Here is a 21,040-nt window from a genome sequence, read left to right as displayed (position 1 = left end):
CTCTGTTAACTTATATCGAAGGTTTTGAGTCTCAAATTCTAAAGTAATATCTTTCCAGTAGAACTTTCTTTCCTCCGCCAATCAATTGCTGACTTAAGTTAGTTTTTACTGGACATTCCACTGAAGTGAAAACAGAAAGAGGATCATTAAACTGGTCACTCTTTTCGATTTGTTTAGAGTTAATTTGTACATTCAAGAATGCAGGATCTTAGTAAAAAATAAAAGTAAAATTCTATTAAATATAATTTTTCATCAATCATTCTAATAAAGTCTCACGCAGGTAACTCCTTATGAGGAATTATGGGTGATCCGACTTTTTTATGGCACTAGGTATTAACCAAGTGACCTATAGCAATCGCAAATTCTGTCGGTCTGTCTGTCTGTCCGTCCCGGTTTTGCTACTTTAGGCACTTCCAGGTAAGCTAGGACGATGAAAATTTGGCAAGCGTGTCAGGGACCGGACCAGATTAAATTAGAAATAGTCATTTTCCCGATTTGACCATCTGGGGGGGGGGCCAGTTAATTCGGAAAAAATAGAAAAAATGAAGTATTTTTAACTTATGAGCGGGTGATGGGATCTTAATGAAATTTGATGTTTGGAATGATATCGTGTCTCAGAGCTCTTATTTTAAATCCTGACCAGATCTGATGACATTGGGAGGTGTTGGAGGGGAGAAACCTAAAATCTTGGAAAACGCTTTGAGTTGAGGGATCGGGATGAAACTTGGGGGGAAAATTAAGCAGAAGACATAGATACGCAAATGAGATAACCGGAACGGATCTGCTATGTTTGGGGGGGAATTCCTGAAAAATTAGAAAAAATAAGGTATTTTTAACTTATGAACGGGTGATCGGATCTCAATGAAATTTTATATTTAGAAGAATATCGTTTCTCAGAGCTCTTAATTTAGATCCCGACCGGATCTGGTGACATTGGGGGGGGGGGAAACCTAAAACTTGGGAAACACTTAGAGTGGAGGTATCGGGATGAAACTTGGTGGGGAAAATAAGCACAAGTCCGAGATACATGATTGACATAACCGGAACGGATCTGCTCTCTTTGGGGTAGTTGGGGGGGGGGAGGGGGAGTAATTCTGAAAAATTAGAAAAAAATGAGGTATTTTTAACTTACGAACGGGTGATCGGATCTCAATGAAATTTGATATTTAGAAGAATACCGTGTCTCAAAGCTCTTATTTTAAATCCCGACCGTATCTGGTGACATTGGGGGGGGGGGGGGAGTTGGGAGGGGGAAACCTAAAACTTGGAAAACACTTAGAGTGGAGGGATCGGGATGAAACTTGGTGGGGAAAATAAGCACAAGTGTGAGATACGTGATTGACATAGCCGGAACGGATCCGCTCTCTTTGGGGTAGTTGGGGGAAATTCTAAAAAATTAGAAAAAATGAGGTATTTTTAACTTACGAACGGGTGATCGGATCTCAATTAAATTTGATATTTAGAAGGATATCGTGTCTCAGAGCTCTTATTTTAAATCCCGACTGGATTTGGTGACATTGGGGGGAGTTGGGAGGGGGAAACCTAAAACTTGGAAAACACTTAGAGTGCAGGGATCGGGATGAAACTTGGTGGGAAAAATAAGCACAAGTCCTAGATACATGATTGACACAACCGGAACGGATCCGCTCTCTTTGGGGTAGTTGGGGGGGGGGGTTAATTCTGAAAAATTAGAAAAAATGCGGTATTTTTAACTTACGAACGGGTGATAGGATCTCAGTGAAATTTGATATTTAGAAGGATATCGTGTCTCAAAGCTCTTATTTTAAATCCCGACCGGATCTGGTGACATTGGGGGGAGTTTGGGGTGGGGAACCTAAAATCATGGAAAACGCTTAGATTTTAGGGATCGGGATGAAACTTGGTAGGAAAAATAAGCAGAAGTCTTAGATACGTGATTTACATAATTGGAATGGATTCGCTCTATTGGGGGAGTGGTTAATTCTGAAAAATTAGAAAAAATGACGTGTTTTTAACTTACGAAGGAGTGATCGGATCTTCATGAAACTTCATATTAAGAAGGACCTCGTAACTCAGATCTCTTATTTTAAATTTCAACCAGATCCAGCGTAATTGGGGGGGGGGGGTAGTTTGGGGGACCGGAAATCTTAGAAAATACTTAAAGCGGTGAGATAAGAATGAAACTGGATGGGAAGAATAAAAACCTGTCTAAGATTCGTGACTGACATAACTGGACCGGATCTGCTCTCTTTGTTGGAGTTGGGGGGGGGGGGGTAATTTTGAAAATTGAGGTATTTGTTACTTACGAAAGAGTGACCAGATCTTAATGAAATTTGATATTAAGATGGATCTTGTGCTTTAAAGCTCTAATTTTTGATTCTGACCAGATCCCGTGACATTGAGGGGAGTTGGAGGGGGAAACCGGAATTCTTGGAAAACGGGAAAATTGGGGTATTTTTATCTTACGAATAGGTGATCGGATGTTGATGAAATTTGATATTTAGAAGGAATTCATGCCTTAGAGCTCTTATTTCAAATCCCGACCAGATCTTTGACATTGGGGGGAGTTGGAGGGGAAATCTTGGGAAACACTTGGAGTGGAGGAATCGGGATGAAGCTTGGTGGATAGAATAAGCAAATGTCCTTGATACGTGATTGACCGAATCGTACTGGATTCGCTCTGTTTGGGGGAGTTGGGGGCAGGGGTTCAGTGATTTGGTGAGTCAGGTGCTTGTGGACGTGCTAAGACGATGAAAATCGGTAGGCGTGTCAGGGACCTCCACAAATTGACTTGATAAAGTCGTTTTCCCAGATTCAACCATCTGGGGGGCTAAAGGGAGAGGAAAAATTAGAAAAAATTAGATATTTATTCCTTATGAGTGTGTAATCGGATCTTAATGAATTTTGATATTTACAAGGACATCGTGACTCAGAGCTCTTATTTTAAATCCTGACCAGCATTAAGCTTCTTATTTTCCTTTTAAATCAATCTATTGATTCATAGAATTTTGTTAGAGCTCATACCATATGATCTCTTGGCTCTTAGCTCTTCTTACCTCGTCACAAGGTCCATATGAGCTCTTAGCTCTTGTTCTTCAAAACGTGGGTAATTTCAGAAAGAGCCGTTCTAGCTAAGTGGTTGGCGCACTGGGTCTGGAATCTTTTTCTGAGGGGAACGCATTCGATGCGTGGCGGGTTATTTAGTTTGGGACAGGGATCAGTGGTGTGACTCTTTAAGCTCAGCCAGAGTTGATCCAGTTCTAAATGAATACTAGAGAAATCTGGGGAAGGTAAGCAGGAAGGGTTTGCGACTGCAGATCCTGGCTGAAGGGCCACGAAACGGAGATCAGCACGGCTGGTTTGACCTTAAGGGTTTAGTGCTGTCATACTTACTTGATTTTTTTTTCTAATTCCTTGAAAAGAAAATGAACTTGCAACAACTGGTACGTTAATCAGAAAATAAAAGAAAAGAAATTAAGCACTATTTTGAATTCATCAGAAGATGTTAACAATTATGGTATTTTTACGTTGAAAACACAAGGATTTGCAAAAAAAAAAAAAAAAAAAAATACCACTCATAAACTAGACTGAATACACTGTTTATCTATACTTATTTACATTCAGCTAATTCAAACATATAAAACAAGTTTAAAGAAATATATAGGACGAAAGAAAAAATTGTAAAGGGAAGATTCTTAGTCAATATATTTTTCAAGGCACCTGAATGAGCTAGGCAACATTAATCGGTCTATTAAGCTGAAAGCATTTCTAAGAAGGTCTCTAGGATTTCCAGTGCCAAAGCATGCTGCTTCAGTTTCCTATTATCGTAACTTCATATGTATCAGGTTGAAATGCGTTAGTTCTAGCAATGGCAATGGTCAGCCAATGCTAGTATATTCATGCCAATACGATTTCGATGACAATTAAATAAAAAAAACTAGTTTTTTTTAACTGAAAGTAAGGAGCGACATTAAAACTTAAAACGAACAGAAATTACTCCGTATATGAAATGGGTTGTCCCCTCCGCAGTCCCTCGCTCGTTACGCTAAAGTTTTTAATTGTTTTAAAAAGTAGAATTGTGGCAAAGAGTCAAACTTTAGCGTAAAGAGCGAGGGACTGCGGAGGGGACAACCCATTTCATATACGGAGTAATTTCTGTTCGTTTTAAGTTTTAATGTCGCTCCTTACTTTCAGTTAAAAAAACTAGTTTTTTTTATTTAATTTCTGAACGTTTTTGAATTAATGCATGTTTGATTTTGGCTCTCCGCACATAAATTGTTGAAATGAAATTAGTATATTAATTTTTTTTTGGCTAATTGGCTTTCTCTTAGTTTTGATCAGACGATTTTGAGAAATAAGGGTGGGGAAGGAGGCCTAGCTGCCCTCCAATTTTTCGGTTACTTAAAAAGGCTAGTAGAACTTTTAATTTTCAACGAACATTTTTATTAGTAAAAAATATACGTAACTTAAGAATTAACTTACGTAACAAACTTTTATATTCTTATATTTTTATTATGTGTACGAGGGGGTTTGTACCCTCGTTAATACCTCGCTCTTTACACTAAATCGTAAGTTTTGTCCCAATTCTTTAAGAATGACCCCTGAATCAAAAAGGCCGCAGAATAAATAGTTGAAATTACTAAAAATATTTTAGCATAAAGAGCGAGGAATTTATCTCCTCCTAAATACCTCGCTCTTTATGCAAAAGTATTTTTAGAACCCCTCATATGCGTAATAATCTCTGTTCGTTTTAAATTTCAACGCTATTTCTTGCTTTCATTTGAAAAAACGTTTTCATGTTTATTTTTTCATTGTTTTTTTTTTTTATAGTAATGCTAGAATATCCTGCGCCCTTTTCATTGAATTTTTCTTCCCCCATGACATATTACTCAAAGGAAAGATCCTCCCACAAAGCCCTCTCCCATCAGCCCCACCCCCCAAACCAAAAAATCCCAATGAAAACGTCTGTACACTTCCCAATAACCATTGCTATATGTAAACACTGGTCAAAGTTTGTAACTTGCAGCCCCTCCCCCAGGAATTGTGGGGGAGTAAGTCATTCCCAAAGACATAGTTATTATGGTTTTTGACTATGCGGAACAAAATGGCTATCTTAAAATTTAAATCTGTTGACTTTTGGAAAAAAATTATCGTGGGAGTGGGCCTATTTGCCCTCCAATTTTTTTATCACTTAAAAAGGGCACTAGAACTTTTCATTTCCGTAAGAATGAGCCCTCTTGCGACACTCTAAGACCACCTGGTCGATACGATGACCCCTGGGGAAAAGAAAAAAAAAACAACAAACAAACAAATAAACACGCACCCGTGATTTGTCTTCTGGCAAAAAATATGAAATTCCACATTTTTTTAGATATGAGCTTGAAATTTTTGCTATAGAGTTCTCTGATATGCCGAATGCGATAGTGTGATTTTCGTTAAGATTCTATGACTTTTAGGGGATGTTTCCCCCTTTTTTTCAAAATAGGGCAAATTTTCTCAGGCTCGTACCTTTTGATGACAAAGACTAAATTAACTGAAACTTATATAATTAGAATCAGCGTGAAAATTCGATTCTTTTGATGTATCTTTTAGCATCAAAATTCCGTTTTTTAGAGTTCCGTTTACTATTGAGCCGGGTCGCCCCTTACTACAGTTCTTTACCATGAACTGTTTGAAAAGAAAATAATTCGACATTATTATTCCTGTGCAGAAGTTAGGCTCAAAATTGAAAAAGGATTATATTTTTTCTCTGGGCCCCTTCCACCTCTAAGTTCGTTTATTTTCCGGTTAGTTTTCACCTGTTTTCGCTTTATAGTTGTGTTATCTCTTAGCAGTTCTTTCGTTACTTGAGTTATGGTTGTGGTATATATGTTTTATCGCTCGTATAGTTGTGTTATTTTCAAATTATACTCCATAATAGAGAGGCTCCGAACACCCAGCATTGTATATTAAGCTCTGAATTTGACGTTTTTTCTAACGTGACCAGATTCGTCCTGCGCCCTTTTCATTGAATTTTTCCCCCATGGCATATTTCTCCAAGGAAAGATCCTCCCACCTAGCCCCCTCCCTCAACCCTACCCCCAAAACCAAAAAAATCCCCCTGAAAGCGTCTGTACACTTCCCAATAACCATTATTATATGTAAACACTGGTTGAAGTTTGTAACTTGCAGCCCCTCCCCCAAGAACTGTGGGGGAGTAAGTCATCCCCAAATACATAGTTATTATGATTTTCGGCTATGCTGAACAAAATGGCTATCTCAAAATTTTGATCCGTTAACTTTGGGAAAAAATGAGCGTGGGAGGGGGCCTAGATGCCCTCCAATTTTTTTGGTCACTTAAAAAGGGCACTAGAACTTTTCATTTCCGTTAGAATGAGCCCTCTTGCGACATTCTAGGACCACTTGGTCGATACGATGACCCCTGGGGAAAAAAAACAAAAAAAACAAACAAATAAACACGCACCCGTGATTTGTCTTCTGGCAAAAAATGCAAAATTCCACATTTTTGTAGATAGGAGCTTGAAACTTCTACAGTAGGGTTCTCTGATACGCTGAATCTGATGGTGTCATTTTCGTTAAGATCCTACGACTTTTAGGGGGTGTTTCCTCCTATTTTCCTAAATAAGGCAAATTTTCTCAGGCTCGTAAATTTTGATGGGTAAGACTAAACTTGATGAAACTTATATATTTAAAATCAGCATTAAAATGCGATTCTTTTGATGTAGCTACTGATATCAAAATCCAATTTTTTTGAGTTTTGGTTACTATTGAGCCGGATCGCTCCTTACTACAGTTCGTTACCACGAACTGTTTGAAAATATAGATAAACAAAGAATTGAAAGTTTCTTCGTACTACATTTTCGATATTTTCAGTGTACAATGTTATAAGAATGAATGGAAGTGCCAATAAGCGAAACTGTCTTGTATAAAGGAAGAATCTAAAATGTAGAATTTAACGAATTTGTCTTTGACTATCGGTTTGCCAAGAAGATAACCATCGAGCGGAGCGCAGAGCTTCATATTGTGATGATTACGTAGTGGAGTTTGCTTGATATCAATTTCTTAGAATTAAATTCTGTTTAATATTAAATTTAGAATTATGTTACTTTGAATCACTGCAATGGAAAAAAACATCGATTTTTACCAAAAATTTCTTGGGAATGTAACATACGAGATATGCATTGGCGATATTTTTGGCAAAACGTTCTTTAAATTTTTGTATGGGCCTTATTTCAAATGTAAAGCCTGTACCTAAAAACTTGGTAAAACCAAAAACTAAAAAAAATAGTTTTGAGTCGTCTTGAGCGGGATCAGATTTGCAATGATTTCAAATATTGCGAAAAAAATAGTATGTTCTGATAAATGTTTGCCATTATGGTACTTGGGGATATCTGACGTCTTCCAAAAATAGTAATATTTGAGAATAGCTGCATCTAAGATTAAGGAAATAAATGAATTCTTTGCTGTTTATGCAAATAATCATAAAGTCATTTCTGTAAAATTCTATATAGAGCTGCATTGAAAATCTCTGCAGCTAAAAGGGTTGTCAAACAGTTCGTGGTAATGAACTGTAAGTGAGGAGCGACTCGGCTCAATAGTAACCAAAACTATACAAAACGGAATTTATCAATCTATACAATATCAATATATGCATCTTAAGAATCAGCTTATTATGCTGATTCCAAATATATAAAATTCATCAAGCGTAGTGTTACCCATCAAAAGTTACGAGCCTAAAAAATTTGCCTGATTTTTGAAATAGGAGGGAAACACCCCATAAGATTAAAGAATCTTAATCAAAATCAAACCATCAGATTCAGCGTACCAGAGACAGATCATGAATGTTTATTTGTTTATTTGTTTTTTTTTGTTTGCTTTTTCGCGGTGATTGTATCGAAATAATGGTCCTATAAGATCGGGAGAGGATACATTCGAACGCAAATTTAAAGTTCTAGTGTCATTTTTAAGCGACCTAAAAGATTGGAGGGCAATTGGGCCCCCTCCCACGCCCATTTTCCCCAAGATCATCTAATCAAAATTTTGAGATAACTTTTTTGTTCAGTATACTTGATAAATCAAACAGTTATGTCTTTAGGTGTAAAATTACCCCCCACAGTCCGTGGAGAGAGGCCTGTAAGTTATGAAATTTGCGCATTGTTTACGTATAGAATTTGTTATTGGGAAGCATACAGGCATTTTTTTGGGGAGGGGAGTGTTGTGCTTTGGATGGATTTCTTTAGGGAGGATGTTCCTTGGGGAGGGAAATTTATGGGGAGGGGGAGGATGAATATTCCAGGGGAAATGTTACAATGAGGGGATTTGACTAAATTTCAATGCGAAATTCTTTTTAATTGTCTTATACTATCTTAGCGAAATTTTTCATGTGGAGATGTTCCTGAGAATTATCCAGGGGCTTTTTTCCGCATGTTTCGATTTCTGAGAATATTTCCGTGAATGGGAGGGGTATATTATATAGAGGGTGAGCCAGATTCACCGGCATTAGTTGAAAAACGAAAAGAAATGATTCCATATGAAGGGTTTCCCCCTCCTCAATACCTCGCTCTTTACACTACAAGTCTGACTGTTTGTCCCAATTTTTTAAGAGCGTGTACTGAAACATGGGGGCCGTTTAATTAGAAGGGGAGTTTTTTTTTAAAGCGCTAACAGCTTTAGCGTAAAGATCAAGGTATTGAGGAGGGGACTACCCTTCATATACGGAATAAATCTTCCAAAATTAATATGCAAATTTTGTTTTAATTTCTTATGTGTGGCGACCCAAATTTGAATCTCCACTAGTTGAAAAACGTTCAGAAATTAAATAAAAAAAACAAGTTTTTTAACTGAAAGTAAGGAGCGACATTAAAACTTAAAACGAACAGGAACTATTCCGTATGCGAGAGGGGCTTTCCCATGGTCAACGCCTCGCTCTTTACGCTAAAGTTTTTATTAGTTTAAAAAGTAGAGTTGTGACAAAGAGCCAAACTTCAGCTTAAAGAGAGAGGCGTTGAGGAGGGGACAGCCTCTTTCATATACGGAATAATTTCTGTTCGTTTTAAGTTGTAATGCCGCTCTTTACTTTCAGTTAAAAACTTGTTTTTTATTTAATCATGGGAACAGGATTGCCGAAATTTGCAGTTGCTTTCGCTACTCAATATCTTGAATCTGTTTGTATGTGTTTAAAATGGATTAACCCCGTTAAGCTACAACCCGTCATATCCTAGGATCCAGCAGGCTGTATGTTTTCTTAACAATGTACGCCAAATAAAACCAAAGTTATTTTTTCAAATCAAAGCAGTGCAGTAGTACTGTCTAAGTAAAGAGCGATAACAGTTTCCATGTATTATTTATTTGCTTAGTTTTTTTTTTTAACTTGCAACTTCTTATGGAAGGAGTGGATGTAGAAACTCTAGTGCCCTTTTCAAGAGTTGAAAGTTATTAGATGGCAAACAGCCCTCTCCTGCTTCCTTTATAACTACCTCCTTCCTTAAACCTTTAATACATGCAGTCAAAATTTTTAGACCACATTTTTTTTCAAGGCAGTCAAAAATCCAATCGGTATGCATGGGGACGACATGAATCTCCCTCCCCCCGTGTCCCTGGGGAAACTTGGCTATTGTTTACATATAAGTCTTGAAATAAAAAGAACATGTGATTGATCCCGGCTTTCCGTGCTTAAGGGCATTAAAGGTAATCAAAAGACACTATGTGCATCCAGGTTCCCAAATTAGCTTATCTGCAATTTCTCAGGAACGGTTAATGGTATTAAGTCAAAATTTTCAGGCGATTTTGAACTAAATCAAAAACACTATCTGTATTTACGTTGTCAAAATGGGGTATCTACAATATCTCAGGAACGGCTAAGGTAATCAGTTGCAACTCTCAGAGAGATTTGAGTGAGATTTAAAATTAAATCAAAACCGTTATGTGCATCCAGGTTGCATATCTGCAGTATCCCAGGAACGCATAAGGGCATTAAGACGAATGTTCCTGGGGATGTTGAGGGTGATGTTCAACTAAACCAAAATACACTATGTGCATCCAGGTTGTCAAAATGGCATATTTGCAATATCTCTGGAAAGACTAAGTGTATTATAAGCTGAAACTTTCCGGGAGTGTTTAGGAGGACGTTGAACTAGATTAGATGACATTATTTGTACCCAGACTCAAAATGGCGCATCTGCAATGTCTCTGAGACGGCCAAGACTACTATGGCGAAACATCAACAAACACTTTGTGTATCCAGGATGTCAGAATGGCAAGTGTGCAATGTCCTAGGAACAGCTTAGGTTGTCAAGTCGAAACTACTTTGGAATTTTTCGGGGGACACTGAACTGAATCAAAAGACACTCTGATCATCCAGAATCAAGATAACCAAAAGTGTATTTCTGCAACATTTCAGAAACGGTTAAGGGTATTGAAGTAAAAATTTCAAGGAATATAGAAGGGACTGTTAGACTAAATCAAAAGACACTATGCATATCAAGATATTAAAAACGGCGTATGCGCAACACCTCAGGATTTGCTATGGGTATTATGTTGAAACTTTAGTGTCTATGTAAAAGGCGCTTTGTTACGATATCCGCAACATCACCTGAACAAAAGTGGGATATTGAAATGGGAATTTTGAAGTTCCATTGTCCATTTTAAGGGTCAGAAAGGACTGGATGGCCGTCAGACCCTCTTCTGCTTTTTTTTTACTCGCATCCCACAACCCCGAAGACATCCAATCAAAATTTTCAGACAGTCATTTTTTTTGAAATTGTCTAAAGGTTTAATAAATATGTTTCCTGGAATGACAAGTTCCCAATAACTCCTGTGATAAAGGTAGTAAGTTTGCAAGTTGTGTCCACGTAGCTTAAACGTGGATTTTATGTTTGGATTAAATAAAAAACAAGTTTTTTCTATTGAAAGTAAGGAGCAGCATTAAATCCCAAAACGATCAGATATTATTCGGTATATGAGGAGGGCTGCCCCCTTCCCAATACCCTTCTCTTCACGCTAAGGTTTCTTAAGTACTTTTAACAAAGGTTCTGAGTCTTATTACACGGTCCTTGTGTTTCAGGAATCGTTCTTAAAGAATTGGGACAATAGGTCCCAGTTTAGTGTAAAGAGTGGGGTATTGAGGAGGGAACAGCTCCCCTCGTATACAAAGTAATTTCTGTTCTTTTTAAGTTTTAATGCTGCTCCTTACTTTCTGTAGAGAAGCTTGTCTTTTAAATTTAATTCTTATAGTTTTTAAATAATCCCAGGTAGTCCACCCTCTCCATTGAAAATCCCTCTACGAAAATTCCTCCATAGAAATTTTCCTCCCACGTAAAAATCTTCCTTTAGAAAATTAACCCCTAACAATTCCATCCTCGCTGTGAATTTTCCCCAGAAAATTTCTTGCTTAAGATTCCGCCTGAAAATGCTTCTTAGCATACTTTCATTTGAAGAAAGACATGTTTTTATGGCACTTGATATTTACCAAGTGGCATATAGCGATGGCAATTTCTGTCGGTCTCTCTGTCGGTCGGTCCCAGTTTTGCTAGTTTGGGCACTTCCAGATAAGCTAAGACGATGAAATTTGGCAGGTATATCAGGGACCAGACCAGATTAAATTAGAAATAGTCTTTTCCCCGAATCGACCATCTGGAGGGACTGGGGGGACGGTTAATTCGGAAAAATTAGAAAAAATGAGGTATTTTTAACTTACGAACGGGTGATCGGATCTTAATGAAATTTGACATTTAGAAGGATATTGTGTCTCAGAGCTATTATTTTACATCCAGACCGGATCCGGTGACACTGGGGGGAGTTGGAGGGGGAAACCTGAAATCTTGGAAAACGCTAAGAGTGGTGAGATCGGGATGAAACGTGGTGGGGAAAAATAAGCAAAAGTCTTAGGTACGTGATTGACATAACCGGAAAAAAAAATCTGCTCTCTTTGGGGAAGTTGGGGGGAGGGGCTAATTCGGAAAGATTAGAAAAAATAAGGTATTTTTAAATTACGAACGAGTGATCGAATCTTAATGAAATTTGATATCTAGAAGGGCCTCGTAACTCAACCCTCTTATTTTAAATCCCGACCGGATCCAGTTTTATTGGGGGGGGGGACCAGAAATCTTGGAAAACGCTTAGAGTGGAGAGATCGAGATGAAACTTGATGAGAAGATTAAGCCGTTCCTAATGGAATGCAGGCGGAACTTCTGAAAGTCAACTATGAACCCTTGTTGACCTATACCACAAAATCACCACAGCTGCCTGAGACGCATCTCCCTTCTCCTCACCACGGTGCGAAGCAACGACAGTTCATCTCCATAAGAAATGTTGAGAAGCAAACTACAACAACTATCGAACAATAAGTCTTGATAGCCCTACCACTAAAATATTGCCAATAGTCAAGTTTGGACGCATCTGAGCAATACGCTTGACGGTAATCCCAGAATACCATGTGGGCCGATCGATCGATCAGATTTCCACAGCCCGTCAGATCAAGGAAAAATATCATTAAATCGACCGTAATATCTACCTTCTCTTCAACAGTTTCAAACAGGGTTTCCACCTGGTCTTGAGGTGGCCTTTTATACATCCTTCTTCACTTCGGCTACCGACCAAACTTAGTTTTTCTGATCAGAGACATATACGCGAAGCTGTGTTATAACTGGAGAAGGCCTTGCCGAAAGCTTTGAAACTTCAGCCGATATTCGCAAGGGTGCTTGCTATCACTGCAGCTATTCAATCTCTTTTTAATTGCAGTCCTTTCATTCACAAGTAGCCCGTCTGTGGTCCTCGTAGGAGTAGTTAATAACAAACAACCTAGCTTAGGCGAATGACATATGTCTAATTGTTGAGTCTCTCCTTGATCTCCATTCTAAGGTCGACGTCATCCACACGGCCAACAACCTTTTGGGTTACCGTCAACGCTCAAAATGAAAGCCATGCGCTCCTCAGGTACACCTGATTCCCAAGGAAATCCCAGCTTCTGGCTAGGAGATGATAACAGAGTGGGTCGAGGAGCTTACCTACATTGGTAGCTTAGTCACCCCTGACAATAACCACTCCATAATATTAAGAGATACCTCTTGGTTTAAGACCTCAGGGTTTAATAGCCCTGATCCCCATATGAATGAACAAGAACATACAAACAACGCTTAAAGCAAGGCTAGTTAACTCACTCGTCATCCCTGTCACTGTTGATGCCTGTGAAACTCAGGTACATAGTGTTACTATGTGTCTGAGTAAAGTCTTGTTTGTATTCAGATCTCTGATGGCTACCTTTATGTCCGAGCAAAGAGGGGATAAGCTTGGATTTGTAGTGATTACGGGGAAACTAGAAAGTGCAGTTGGATCAGAAAGGGTGGTTGAATTCAGTTTATTTTCGAAGCTTTTTTTCCATCTAACGCCTATGTTTTATCACGGGATTGTATCTGGTTGCCATTTTTGTCAAGGATCCCTCCTCGGCCATGAGATCCTTTGTAACCTAATTCCCTCAGTTCTATACATGAAGTTTGAGTTCCATTTCTTGAAAGGCATTTTGCACTACACAAATTTCCCCTTACAAGGTACCGTGAGCATGGCTTATGATTTTCTCTGCAGCTCTTTTGAGCTTTTTGTATTGGTCTCTGCTTTCCCTGTCTCGCTTGTTGGCGAGGTTGTGATAATCACCTTACATCGAAATGATCTTGTCTGTGATCCATGCCATCTAGCCATCTTTTGGAACAATTTATATGGAGATAGTGACGTTGTAGACAATCCACGTGCTGCTAATCTCCAGGTCGCCACGATCATTCTTAGAGCTACCGGGATCATCATGTGAGCTCTGAGATTTCGTCGGAGAAGGTGGAAACGTAAGCTGTTTTGGTCGCTTGGTCACTCAGGAGGTCTACTCGAAATCTGGGAGTTCTCTAGACTACTTTGAAGGTATTTTAAGTCTTTTTCTGAGATTAGATATAACAAACAAGTGGTCGTTGTCAGAATCACTACTTGCTAGCGTGACCGTGTTAGTAACAGACGACATTCAATTCCTGGATACAACGATGAAGTCTATGAGATTTTGAGTTTTTCCTGTGGTAATTCCAGGTAATTTTACGTCCGGGTCTGTGCTAGAATAGTGTGTCTGTGACGAATAAATTGCTATGTCGGCCGAATTTTATCAGGCGTTTACCTCTTTTGTTTAATTGCCCTTGAACGAATTTACTCATCACATTTGATGAGTAAATTTGACGACCTGCCATCAAATTTGCGAATATATTTATTTATTTATTTTCACGGCCCAATGGTTACATTAGAGTCGTAAATGGTAAGGAGTTTATCCTTTTGGGGTGCAGGATCGATTAGACTTTGGAACTGGAGCTAGAAATTTTAGGCTCTTCATCGTCCCTGCTGGAGCGTGAAATGTAAGGATTTCTTTAAGATTGACAAGTGAACCTTTCAGGTTCACGTTCCCAGAAGCAGTGCCATGTTCGCTAATTTGGAAGGTTTTTGGTTTTGAGGGTACCAAATGACAGCGTAGTTTTTGGCCACACATTGATCTCCGGGGGGTTAAAGTTGTCACATTCGAGCAATTCACGGTCGTCATAACGTCGGTCGCCCCTGGCATGTTAGCTCTTAATAGGCCTTAGAATTTGGCCTTCGTCGTTTCCCTCTGATGCTGTAGCGTGGGTTTTTCATATATTATTGTATTTTTGTATTGATCAATATGGGTAAAGAAGGTGTGTCTTAGCTGGCCTCAGGAGAGTTGCAATCCTCTCTGGCAATCCCTAGCAGGGACCGACTCTATGTCCTGCCCAGAATGCGCCCTTATCGCGGCCCTACTAAGATTTTTATGTCTTAATCAGACGTGTCACTAGTCATAATGAGAGAGGAGGGAGGGTGTTCTACAATTTTACAGACCGATACAATTTTACAGACCGATTGGTCATATTTACTGTCTACTTTTCCGACTAAAGATCATGATATCGGTATATTTTGGCATAATCGGCAAAACCCCGGAGCTTCATGCCGCAATTTTAGACTCCTCCCTTTTTCGATTTGCTTAACGTGGGGTAAAATCTTCGTGTTTCTTGCCTCAAAGTTAACGAGTCAATTCTTTGTACTAGTTGGTCAAAAATATGGGGAAGAGGCGTTCTTCGTTCCAAATATATATTTGGCGCCTCTTATCGGAATAACGTATTCAATTTCAAGAAAGTTGTTAAGCCGCTATAAAACATTATTTTTCAAAATTGAACTATCTTTTTGATATAAATGATTTGTCGAAGGAAGCTTTTGATAGTCATTTTGCTAGGGACTAAGTCATTATTTTAAATAAATGTGTCGTTTAATTGTGGATGTTATCTTTTCAGAAATGATATAAAATTTGTTTCACGTGGCAGAAAACATGAAGGGTTGTCATACAATTCAAATAAGGTTTGTGGAGAGTGCTTGACCAAGAAAGCTGATTTGTATTGTTCAGACTGCAAAAACAAATACTGCTCTCCATGTTTTAAAAATGTAAGTCCTTTATAATTCAGTTTCTGATTCAACCAGGAGAGTGTCCAGTGGTAGAAATTTACCAACATTTTCTGTAAAAAGTGAAGGATATACATGATGCTCCCCCTCCCCACTTCCTCTGAAATAGCTATTGTTATTTGACCAACGAAATATAAATACTAAGCTATAAATAAGTGATCCACCGAAAGTGATCATTTATAGGAAAACAAAAATTGAGCCTCTTGGGTTGTGTGAACTGCTTTGAAAATAGATTTATAGTTGATAGAGGATCAACATAACCGGCATGCCTTCTGGTAAAGAACCAATACATGCCAGTCTTAAATTAAAAGTCATCTATTTTTTTTTTTTTTTTGCAACCACATTGGTTTCCATTTCTCCCCCGTTATTCGTAATTTGAAAAAAAATCGTTTTTTTTTTGTAAATATAAATATTATTTCTTTTAAAAATATAATTTCTTATAAATACATCTTGAATGCCCTGACGTGGATAAGCTGGATATAAAAAGCTAGAGCGGTTCTGGTATTGTTTGACGGTTTGAGGTCTCCTTTCCGTCATATGCTCCTTCCTCAGTTCCTATCCCACGAAAGGAAACCGTGCTAACGCATTGGCTTGGACCTCTCACGGGTTTTCCATCAATTTTGTAACAACAAAGAGTGTTTCAGGGTGACCTTGGGGAGTAGCACATATGAAGGAAATTGTAGCCTAGTAAGTGACGCAACACTGCGCCGGATTCTTCATTGATGTGAAATCATTCTGTGTTTTGTTTCTTTAGGTGAATTACATAAAAAAAACTAGTTTTTTTAACTGAAAGTAAGGAGCGACATTAAAACTTACAACGAACAGAAATTACTCCGTATATGAAATGGGTTGTCCCCTCCGCAATCCCTCCCTCTTTACGCTAAAGCTTTTAATTGTATTAAAAAGCAGAATTGTGGCAAACAGTCAAACTTTAGCATAAAGAGCAAGGGATTGCGGAGGGGACAAGCCATTTCATATACGAAGTAATTTCTGTTCGTTTTAAGTTTTAATGTCGCTCCTTACTTTCAGTTAAAAAAACTAGTTTTTTTTTATGTAATTTCTGAACGTTTTTGAATTAATGCATGTTTGATTTTGGCTCTCCACACATAAATTATTAAAATGAAATTTGCATATTAATTCCTTTTTTGGCTAAATGGCTTTCTCTTAGTTTTGATCAGACGATTTTGAGAAATAAGGGATGGGAAAGGAGGCCTAGTTGCCATGCAATTTTTCGGTTACATAAAAAGGCAACTATAAATTTTTATTTTTAACGAATTTTTCTATTAGTAAAAAATATACGTAACTTAAGAATTATCTTACGTAACAAACTTTTATATTCTTTAATTTTTATTATGTATATGAGAGGGTTTGTACCCTCGTTAATACCTCGTTCTTTACACTAAATCGCAAGTTTTGTCCCAATTCTTTAAGAATGACCCCTGAATCAGAAAGGCCGTAGAATGAATAGTTGAAATTACTAAAAATACTATAGCATAAAGAGCGAGGTATTTATCTCCTCCTAAATACCTTGCTCTTTATGCTAAAGTATTTTTAGAACCCCTCATATGCGTAATAATCTCTGTTCGTTTTAAGTTTCAATGCTACTCTTTACTTTCAATTGAAAAAAATTTTCCATGTTTACTTTTTCATTGTTTTTTTATAGTAATTTTAGAAAATCCTGTGCCCTTTTCATTGAATTTCTGTTCCCCCATGACACATTTCTCCATGGAAAGATCCTCCCACATAGCCCCCTCCCCTCAACCCCACCCCCAAAACCAAAAAAAAATCCCCTGAAACCGACTGTACACTTCCCAATAACCATTATTATATGTAAACACTGGTCGAAGTTTGTAAGTTGCAGCCCCACCCCCAGGGACTTTGGGGGAGTAAGTCATTCCCAAAGACATAGGTATTATGGTTTTTGACTATGCGGAACAAAATGTCTATCTCAAAATTTTGATCTGTTGACTTTGGAGAAAAAATCAGCGTGGGAGGGGGCCTAGGTGCCCTCCAATTTTTTTGGTCACTTAAAAAGGGCACTAGAACTTTTCATTTCCGTTAGAATGAGCCCTCTTGCGACATTCTAGGACCACTTGGTCGATACGATGACCCCTGGGAAAAAAAAAAACAAAAAAAAACAAAACAAATAAATACGCACCCGTGATTTGTCTTCTGGCAAAAAATACAAAATTCCACATTTTTGTAGATAGGAGCTGAATCTGATGGTGTCATTTTCGTTAAGATCCTACGACTTTTAGGGGGTGTTTCCCCCTATTTTCCTAAATAAGGCAAATTTTCTCAGGCTCGTAACTTTTGATGGGTAAGACTAAACTTGATGAAACTTATATATTTAAAATCAGCATTAAAATGCGATTCTTTTGATGTAGCTATTGATATCTTGATGTATTGATATCTATTGATATTTGATGTAGCTATTGATATCTATTGATAAAATTCAATTTGTTAGAGTTTTGGTTACTATTGAGCCGGATCGCTCCTTACTACAGTTCGTTACCACGAACTGTTTGATAGCTGAATAACCTATTTCTAGCTATGTTATTTATTATTGATTGCCTCCATGTTGTAGCATAATTAATAAAAAAAACTTTCCGCAAAACAAGTTTTTCAAAGAAAAGTAAAGAGCTCCATAAAGCCAAAAATGAGCGGAAATAAAGTCAAATAATCTTCCGAGAGTAAAACTACCACGAATCACTATCAGTAAAAAAATGAAACTCATAACGAACAGAAATTGCAATAAATAGCTGAGTCAAACTCAAGACGAGCAAAAATTAATATGAGTAGGGCTGATAACCCCCATGCCAGAACATAATTTGCGTTTTACTGAAAGAAAAAAAAAAAACAACGAATGACCGTGGATTTTGAGTTTAGTTGACATATACTGATATTTGCTGCTTAAAGTTTTGATAATTTTTTATTTATGAAACTAAAAAAGTGAAAACATTTAAAATGTGTTTAGTTTTCAGTAAAGTGCAATTTATATTCTGGTCTTGAGAACGCATAGAGGTTATCAGCTGTACCAGTGTCAATCTTTGCTCGTTTTGAGTTTGACTCGTCTACTTACTGTAATTTCTGTTTGTTTTAAGTTTCATTTATTTATTGATAGCGATATGTGGTAGTTTCACGCTTGGAAGATTATTTTACTTTATTTCCGCTCATTTTTTGGCTTAATGGAGCTATTTACTTTTCTTTGAAAAACTTGTTTTGTGGAAAGTACTTTTAATTAGTTTCTGTTCGTTTTTTATTTATATAGTCTTGTTCATGAAAAACAAAATAATATTTTATATCTTTTCAGTTTTTCTTATAAGAATCGATAATTTGGGTGCTATTTTTATTTTGGAGAAACTTTTTCAATAATTTTTAATCCTGACACAAACTTTATCTTTTAATTTATTCTTATTACTCTGAAGTTGACCTGAAAAATAAAACAATATCATTTTCGAAAGATTCTATCTATGTTCTTTGACAACCTAAATACACTTACACACTTTTTTATTTATTTAAACTATAAGAGCAGGAGTAGTAATAGTATTAGCAAAAAAGTTTTAACCTAATACTCCAAGTCGTTCTCGATGTATTGTTGAGGTGTCTTCTTGGCAACCATAAGCAAAAATAGTGTCTTTTGATTTACTTGAAAGCAAAATTTAGTTTTAAAGCATAATGGGCCAATTGTACAATAGTGGGGGTTAGCATACCCAATATCCTTAAAGACATAGTTGCTGGACGGTTCAGCTATGCTGAACAAAATGGCTGTATGAAAATGTTGACTGGATGTGTTTGGAAATTAATGGGTTTGAGAGAAGCACTGCTTGCCCTCCAATCTCTATTTACTCTCAAAAAGGGCACCAGAACTTTTAAATTTAAATGAATTAGCTCCTTTAAAATTTTCAATAATATTTCCAGGCATTGTAGAGTGGTGCGGCCTATGATATTGCTTATATGCCCTTTTGGAAACCTGCATGCACACAGTTTTCTCCTTTAATTGAAACTCCTAAACTTTCCCTAAAAGTTTCCCTAAAACTTACCCTTAACGTCATTAGTTAAAATAACTGTAGTGGCAGTATTAAAAGTATACACATAGTGCCTTCTGGCTAGTTCAAAATCCCCCAAAACTTCCCCTTAAAGGTCTAGCTTAATCATAAAATTTATTGTTCAGATATTGCTGTGCCAACTTTTTGAAAGTCCACATGCTCATAGTTTGTTTTGATTTAGTTCAACATCCGCCTAAATATTCCTTAAAGGCTTCACCTTAATACCTTTAGATTGTACAGTAGCAATAGTTCTAGCAACGTCACACATCGAACTGTTCCTAAGATATTTCTGTTTTACCCATTTGACAGTCTGCATACAGACGGCGTGCTATGATTCAGCCCCCCCCCCCCAATCAAAATTTATTGAAAATTTCACCTTCATACCCCTAGTCGTAGTTGTAATAGTAGTCACAGTAGTAGTATTGATACTGCTTGTAATAGTATTAACATATTGACTTTTGATCAGCAGGAAATTCCTCTCATCAAGTCCTAAAGGTTTCAACCTAACACAATTATCCGTTGCTATGACATTGCTGATAGGACCTTTTGATAATCTGTATGTTATCATACTTTCCTTTTAGGGCTCTTAACCTTACAAGTAGTATCAATAGAAGTAGTAGTAGTATTAATAAATGCAGCAGTAACAGCAGTATTAGTAGCAGTGTACACATATTGCCTTTTGGTGAGGTGTTATTCGCCTTTGAGTATTCTCTGAAAGTTCTAATTTAATACCCAAATCAATTCTTGAGATACGCTATTTTGACAATTTGCATGCACATATTGTCTTTTGATTTAGATCAAGTTTCCCCTCAATACGGTAAAGAGATCAGTCTGGTAGTAGTATTGGTGGTAGTTGTAGTAGTATTGGTAGCAAGCACATACTGCCTTTTTTATCGATCTCTTATCATTTACTGAATTTCCCAAATTAATATACTCAGTTGTTCCAATGTTAAATCTTTTTGACTATCCTTATACACATAACGCGTTTTGATTTTGTTTAAAATATTCTCTGAAAGGCTTACCTGAATGCCCTTCGTCTTCTTGGAAAGTAAAGTTCAAACATGCATACCTTTCTCAATAACATATACTGGAGTAAACAATGAACAAATTGCCTTACTTACAGCCCTTGTTCTGAGGACTTTGGGCAGGTTGACATCCCCAAACACATAATTACTGGACCTTTCAAATAGACTGGAAAAAATAGATCTCTTAAAACTTCGGTTTGATATATTTTGAAGAATAATAGGGTGGGGCTGATTGCCCTCCATTCATTTTTGACTATTAAAAAGAGCACTAGAAGTTCAGACTTTCAATCAAATGAGCTCCATCCGATCCAAAACCTTTACGACCAGCCGTTTCCAAAAAACTTAAATGCCCTGATGCATGATTTACAACCCTTGCCCACGGACTCTGGGGGATTGTTTCCAACCTAAAGGCATTGCTATATGATTTTTAGACTATTGGTAGCAAAATGGCTGTCTAACAACTTCAATTGGATGTGTTTTGAGGGAAGAAGATATCAG

General features: G+C 37.4%; 1 protein-coding gene across 3 annotated transcripts in view; it reads left to right on the top strand.

Moving 5' to 3' along the window:
- LOC136030231 (uncharacterized) overlaps nt 1-21,040 on the top strand; it is a 177,828-nt gene that overhangs the window by 25,168 nt on the left and 131,620 nt on the right. For all 3 annotated transcript variants that reach the window (XM_065709048.1, XM_065709047.1, XM_065709049.1), the window contains exon 4: nt 15,303-15,450. In XM_065709048.1, coding sequence (XP_065565120.1) covers nt 15,303-15,450 — 148 coding nt within the window. The remainder of the gene's footprint in view (nt 1-15,302; nt 15,451-21,040) is intronic.

Source organism: Artemia franciscana, chromosome 8 (genome assembly GCF_032884065.1).
Source record: "Artemia franciscana chromosome 8, ASM3288406v1, whole genome shotgun sequence".
NCBI lineage: Eukaryota > Metazoa > Arthropoda > Branchiopoda > Anostraca > Artemiidae > Artemia > Artemia franciscana.
This window is presented reverse-complemented; position numbering and strand designations above follow the sequence as displayed.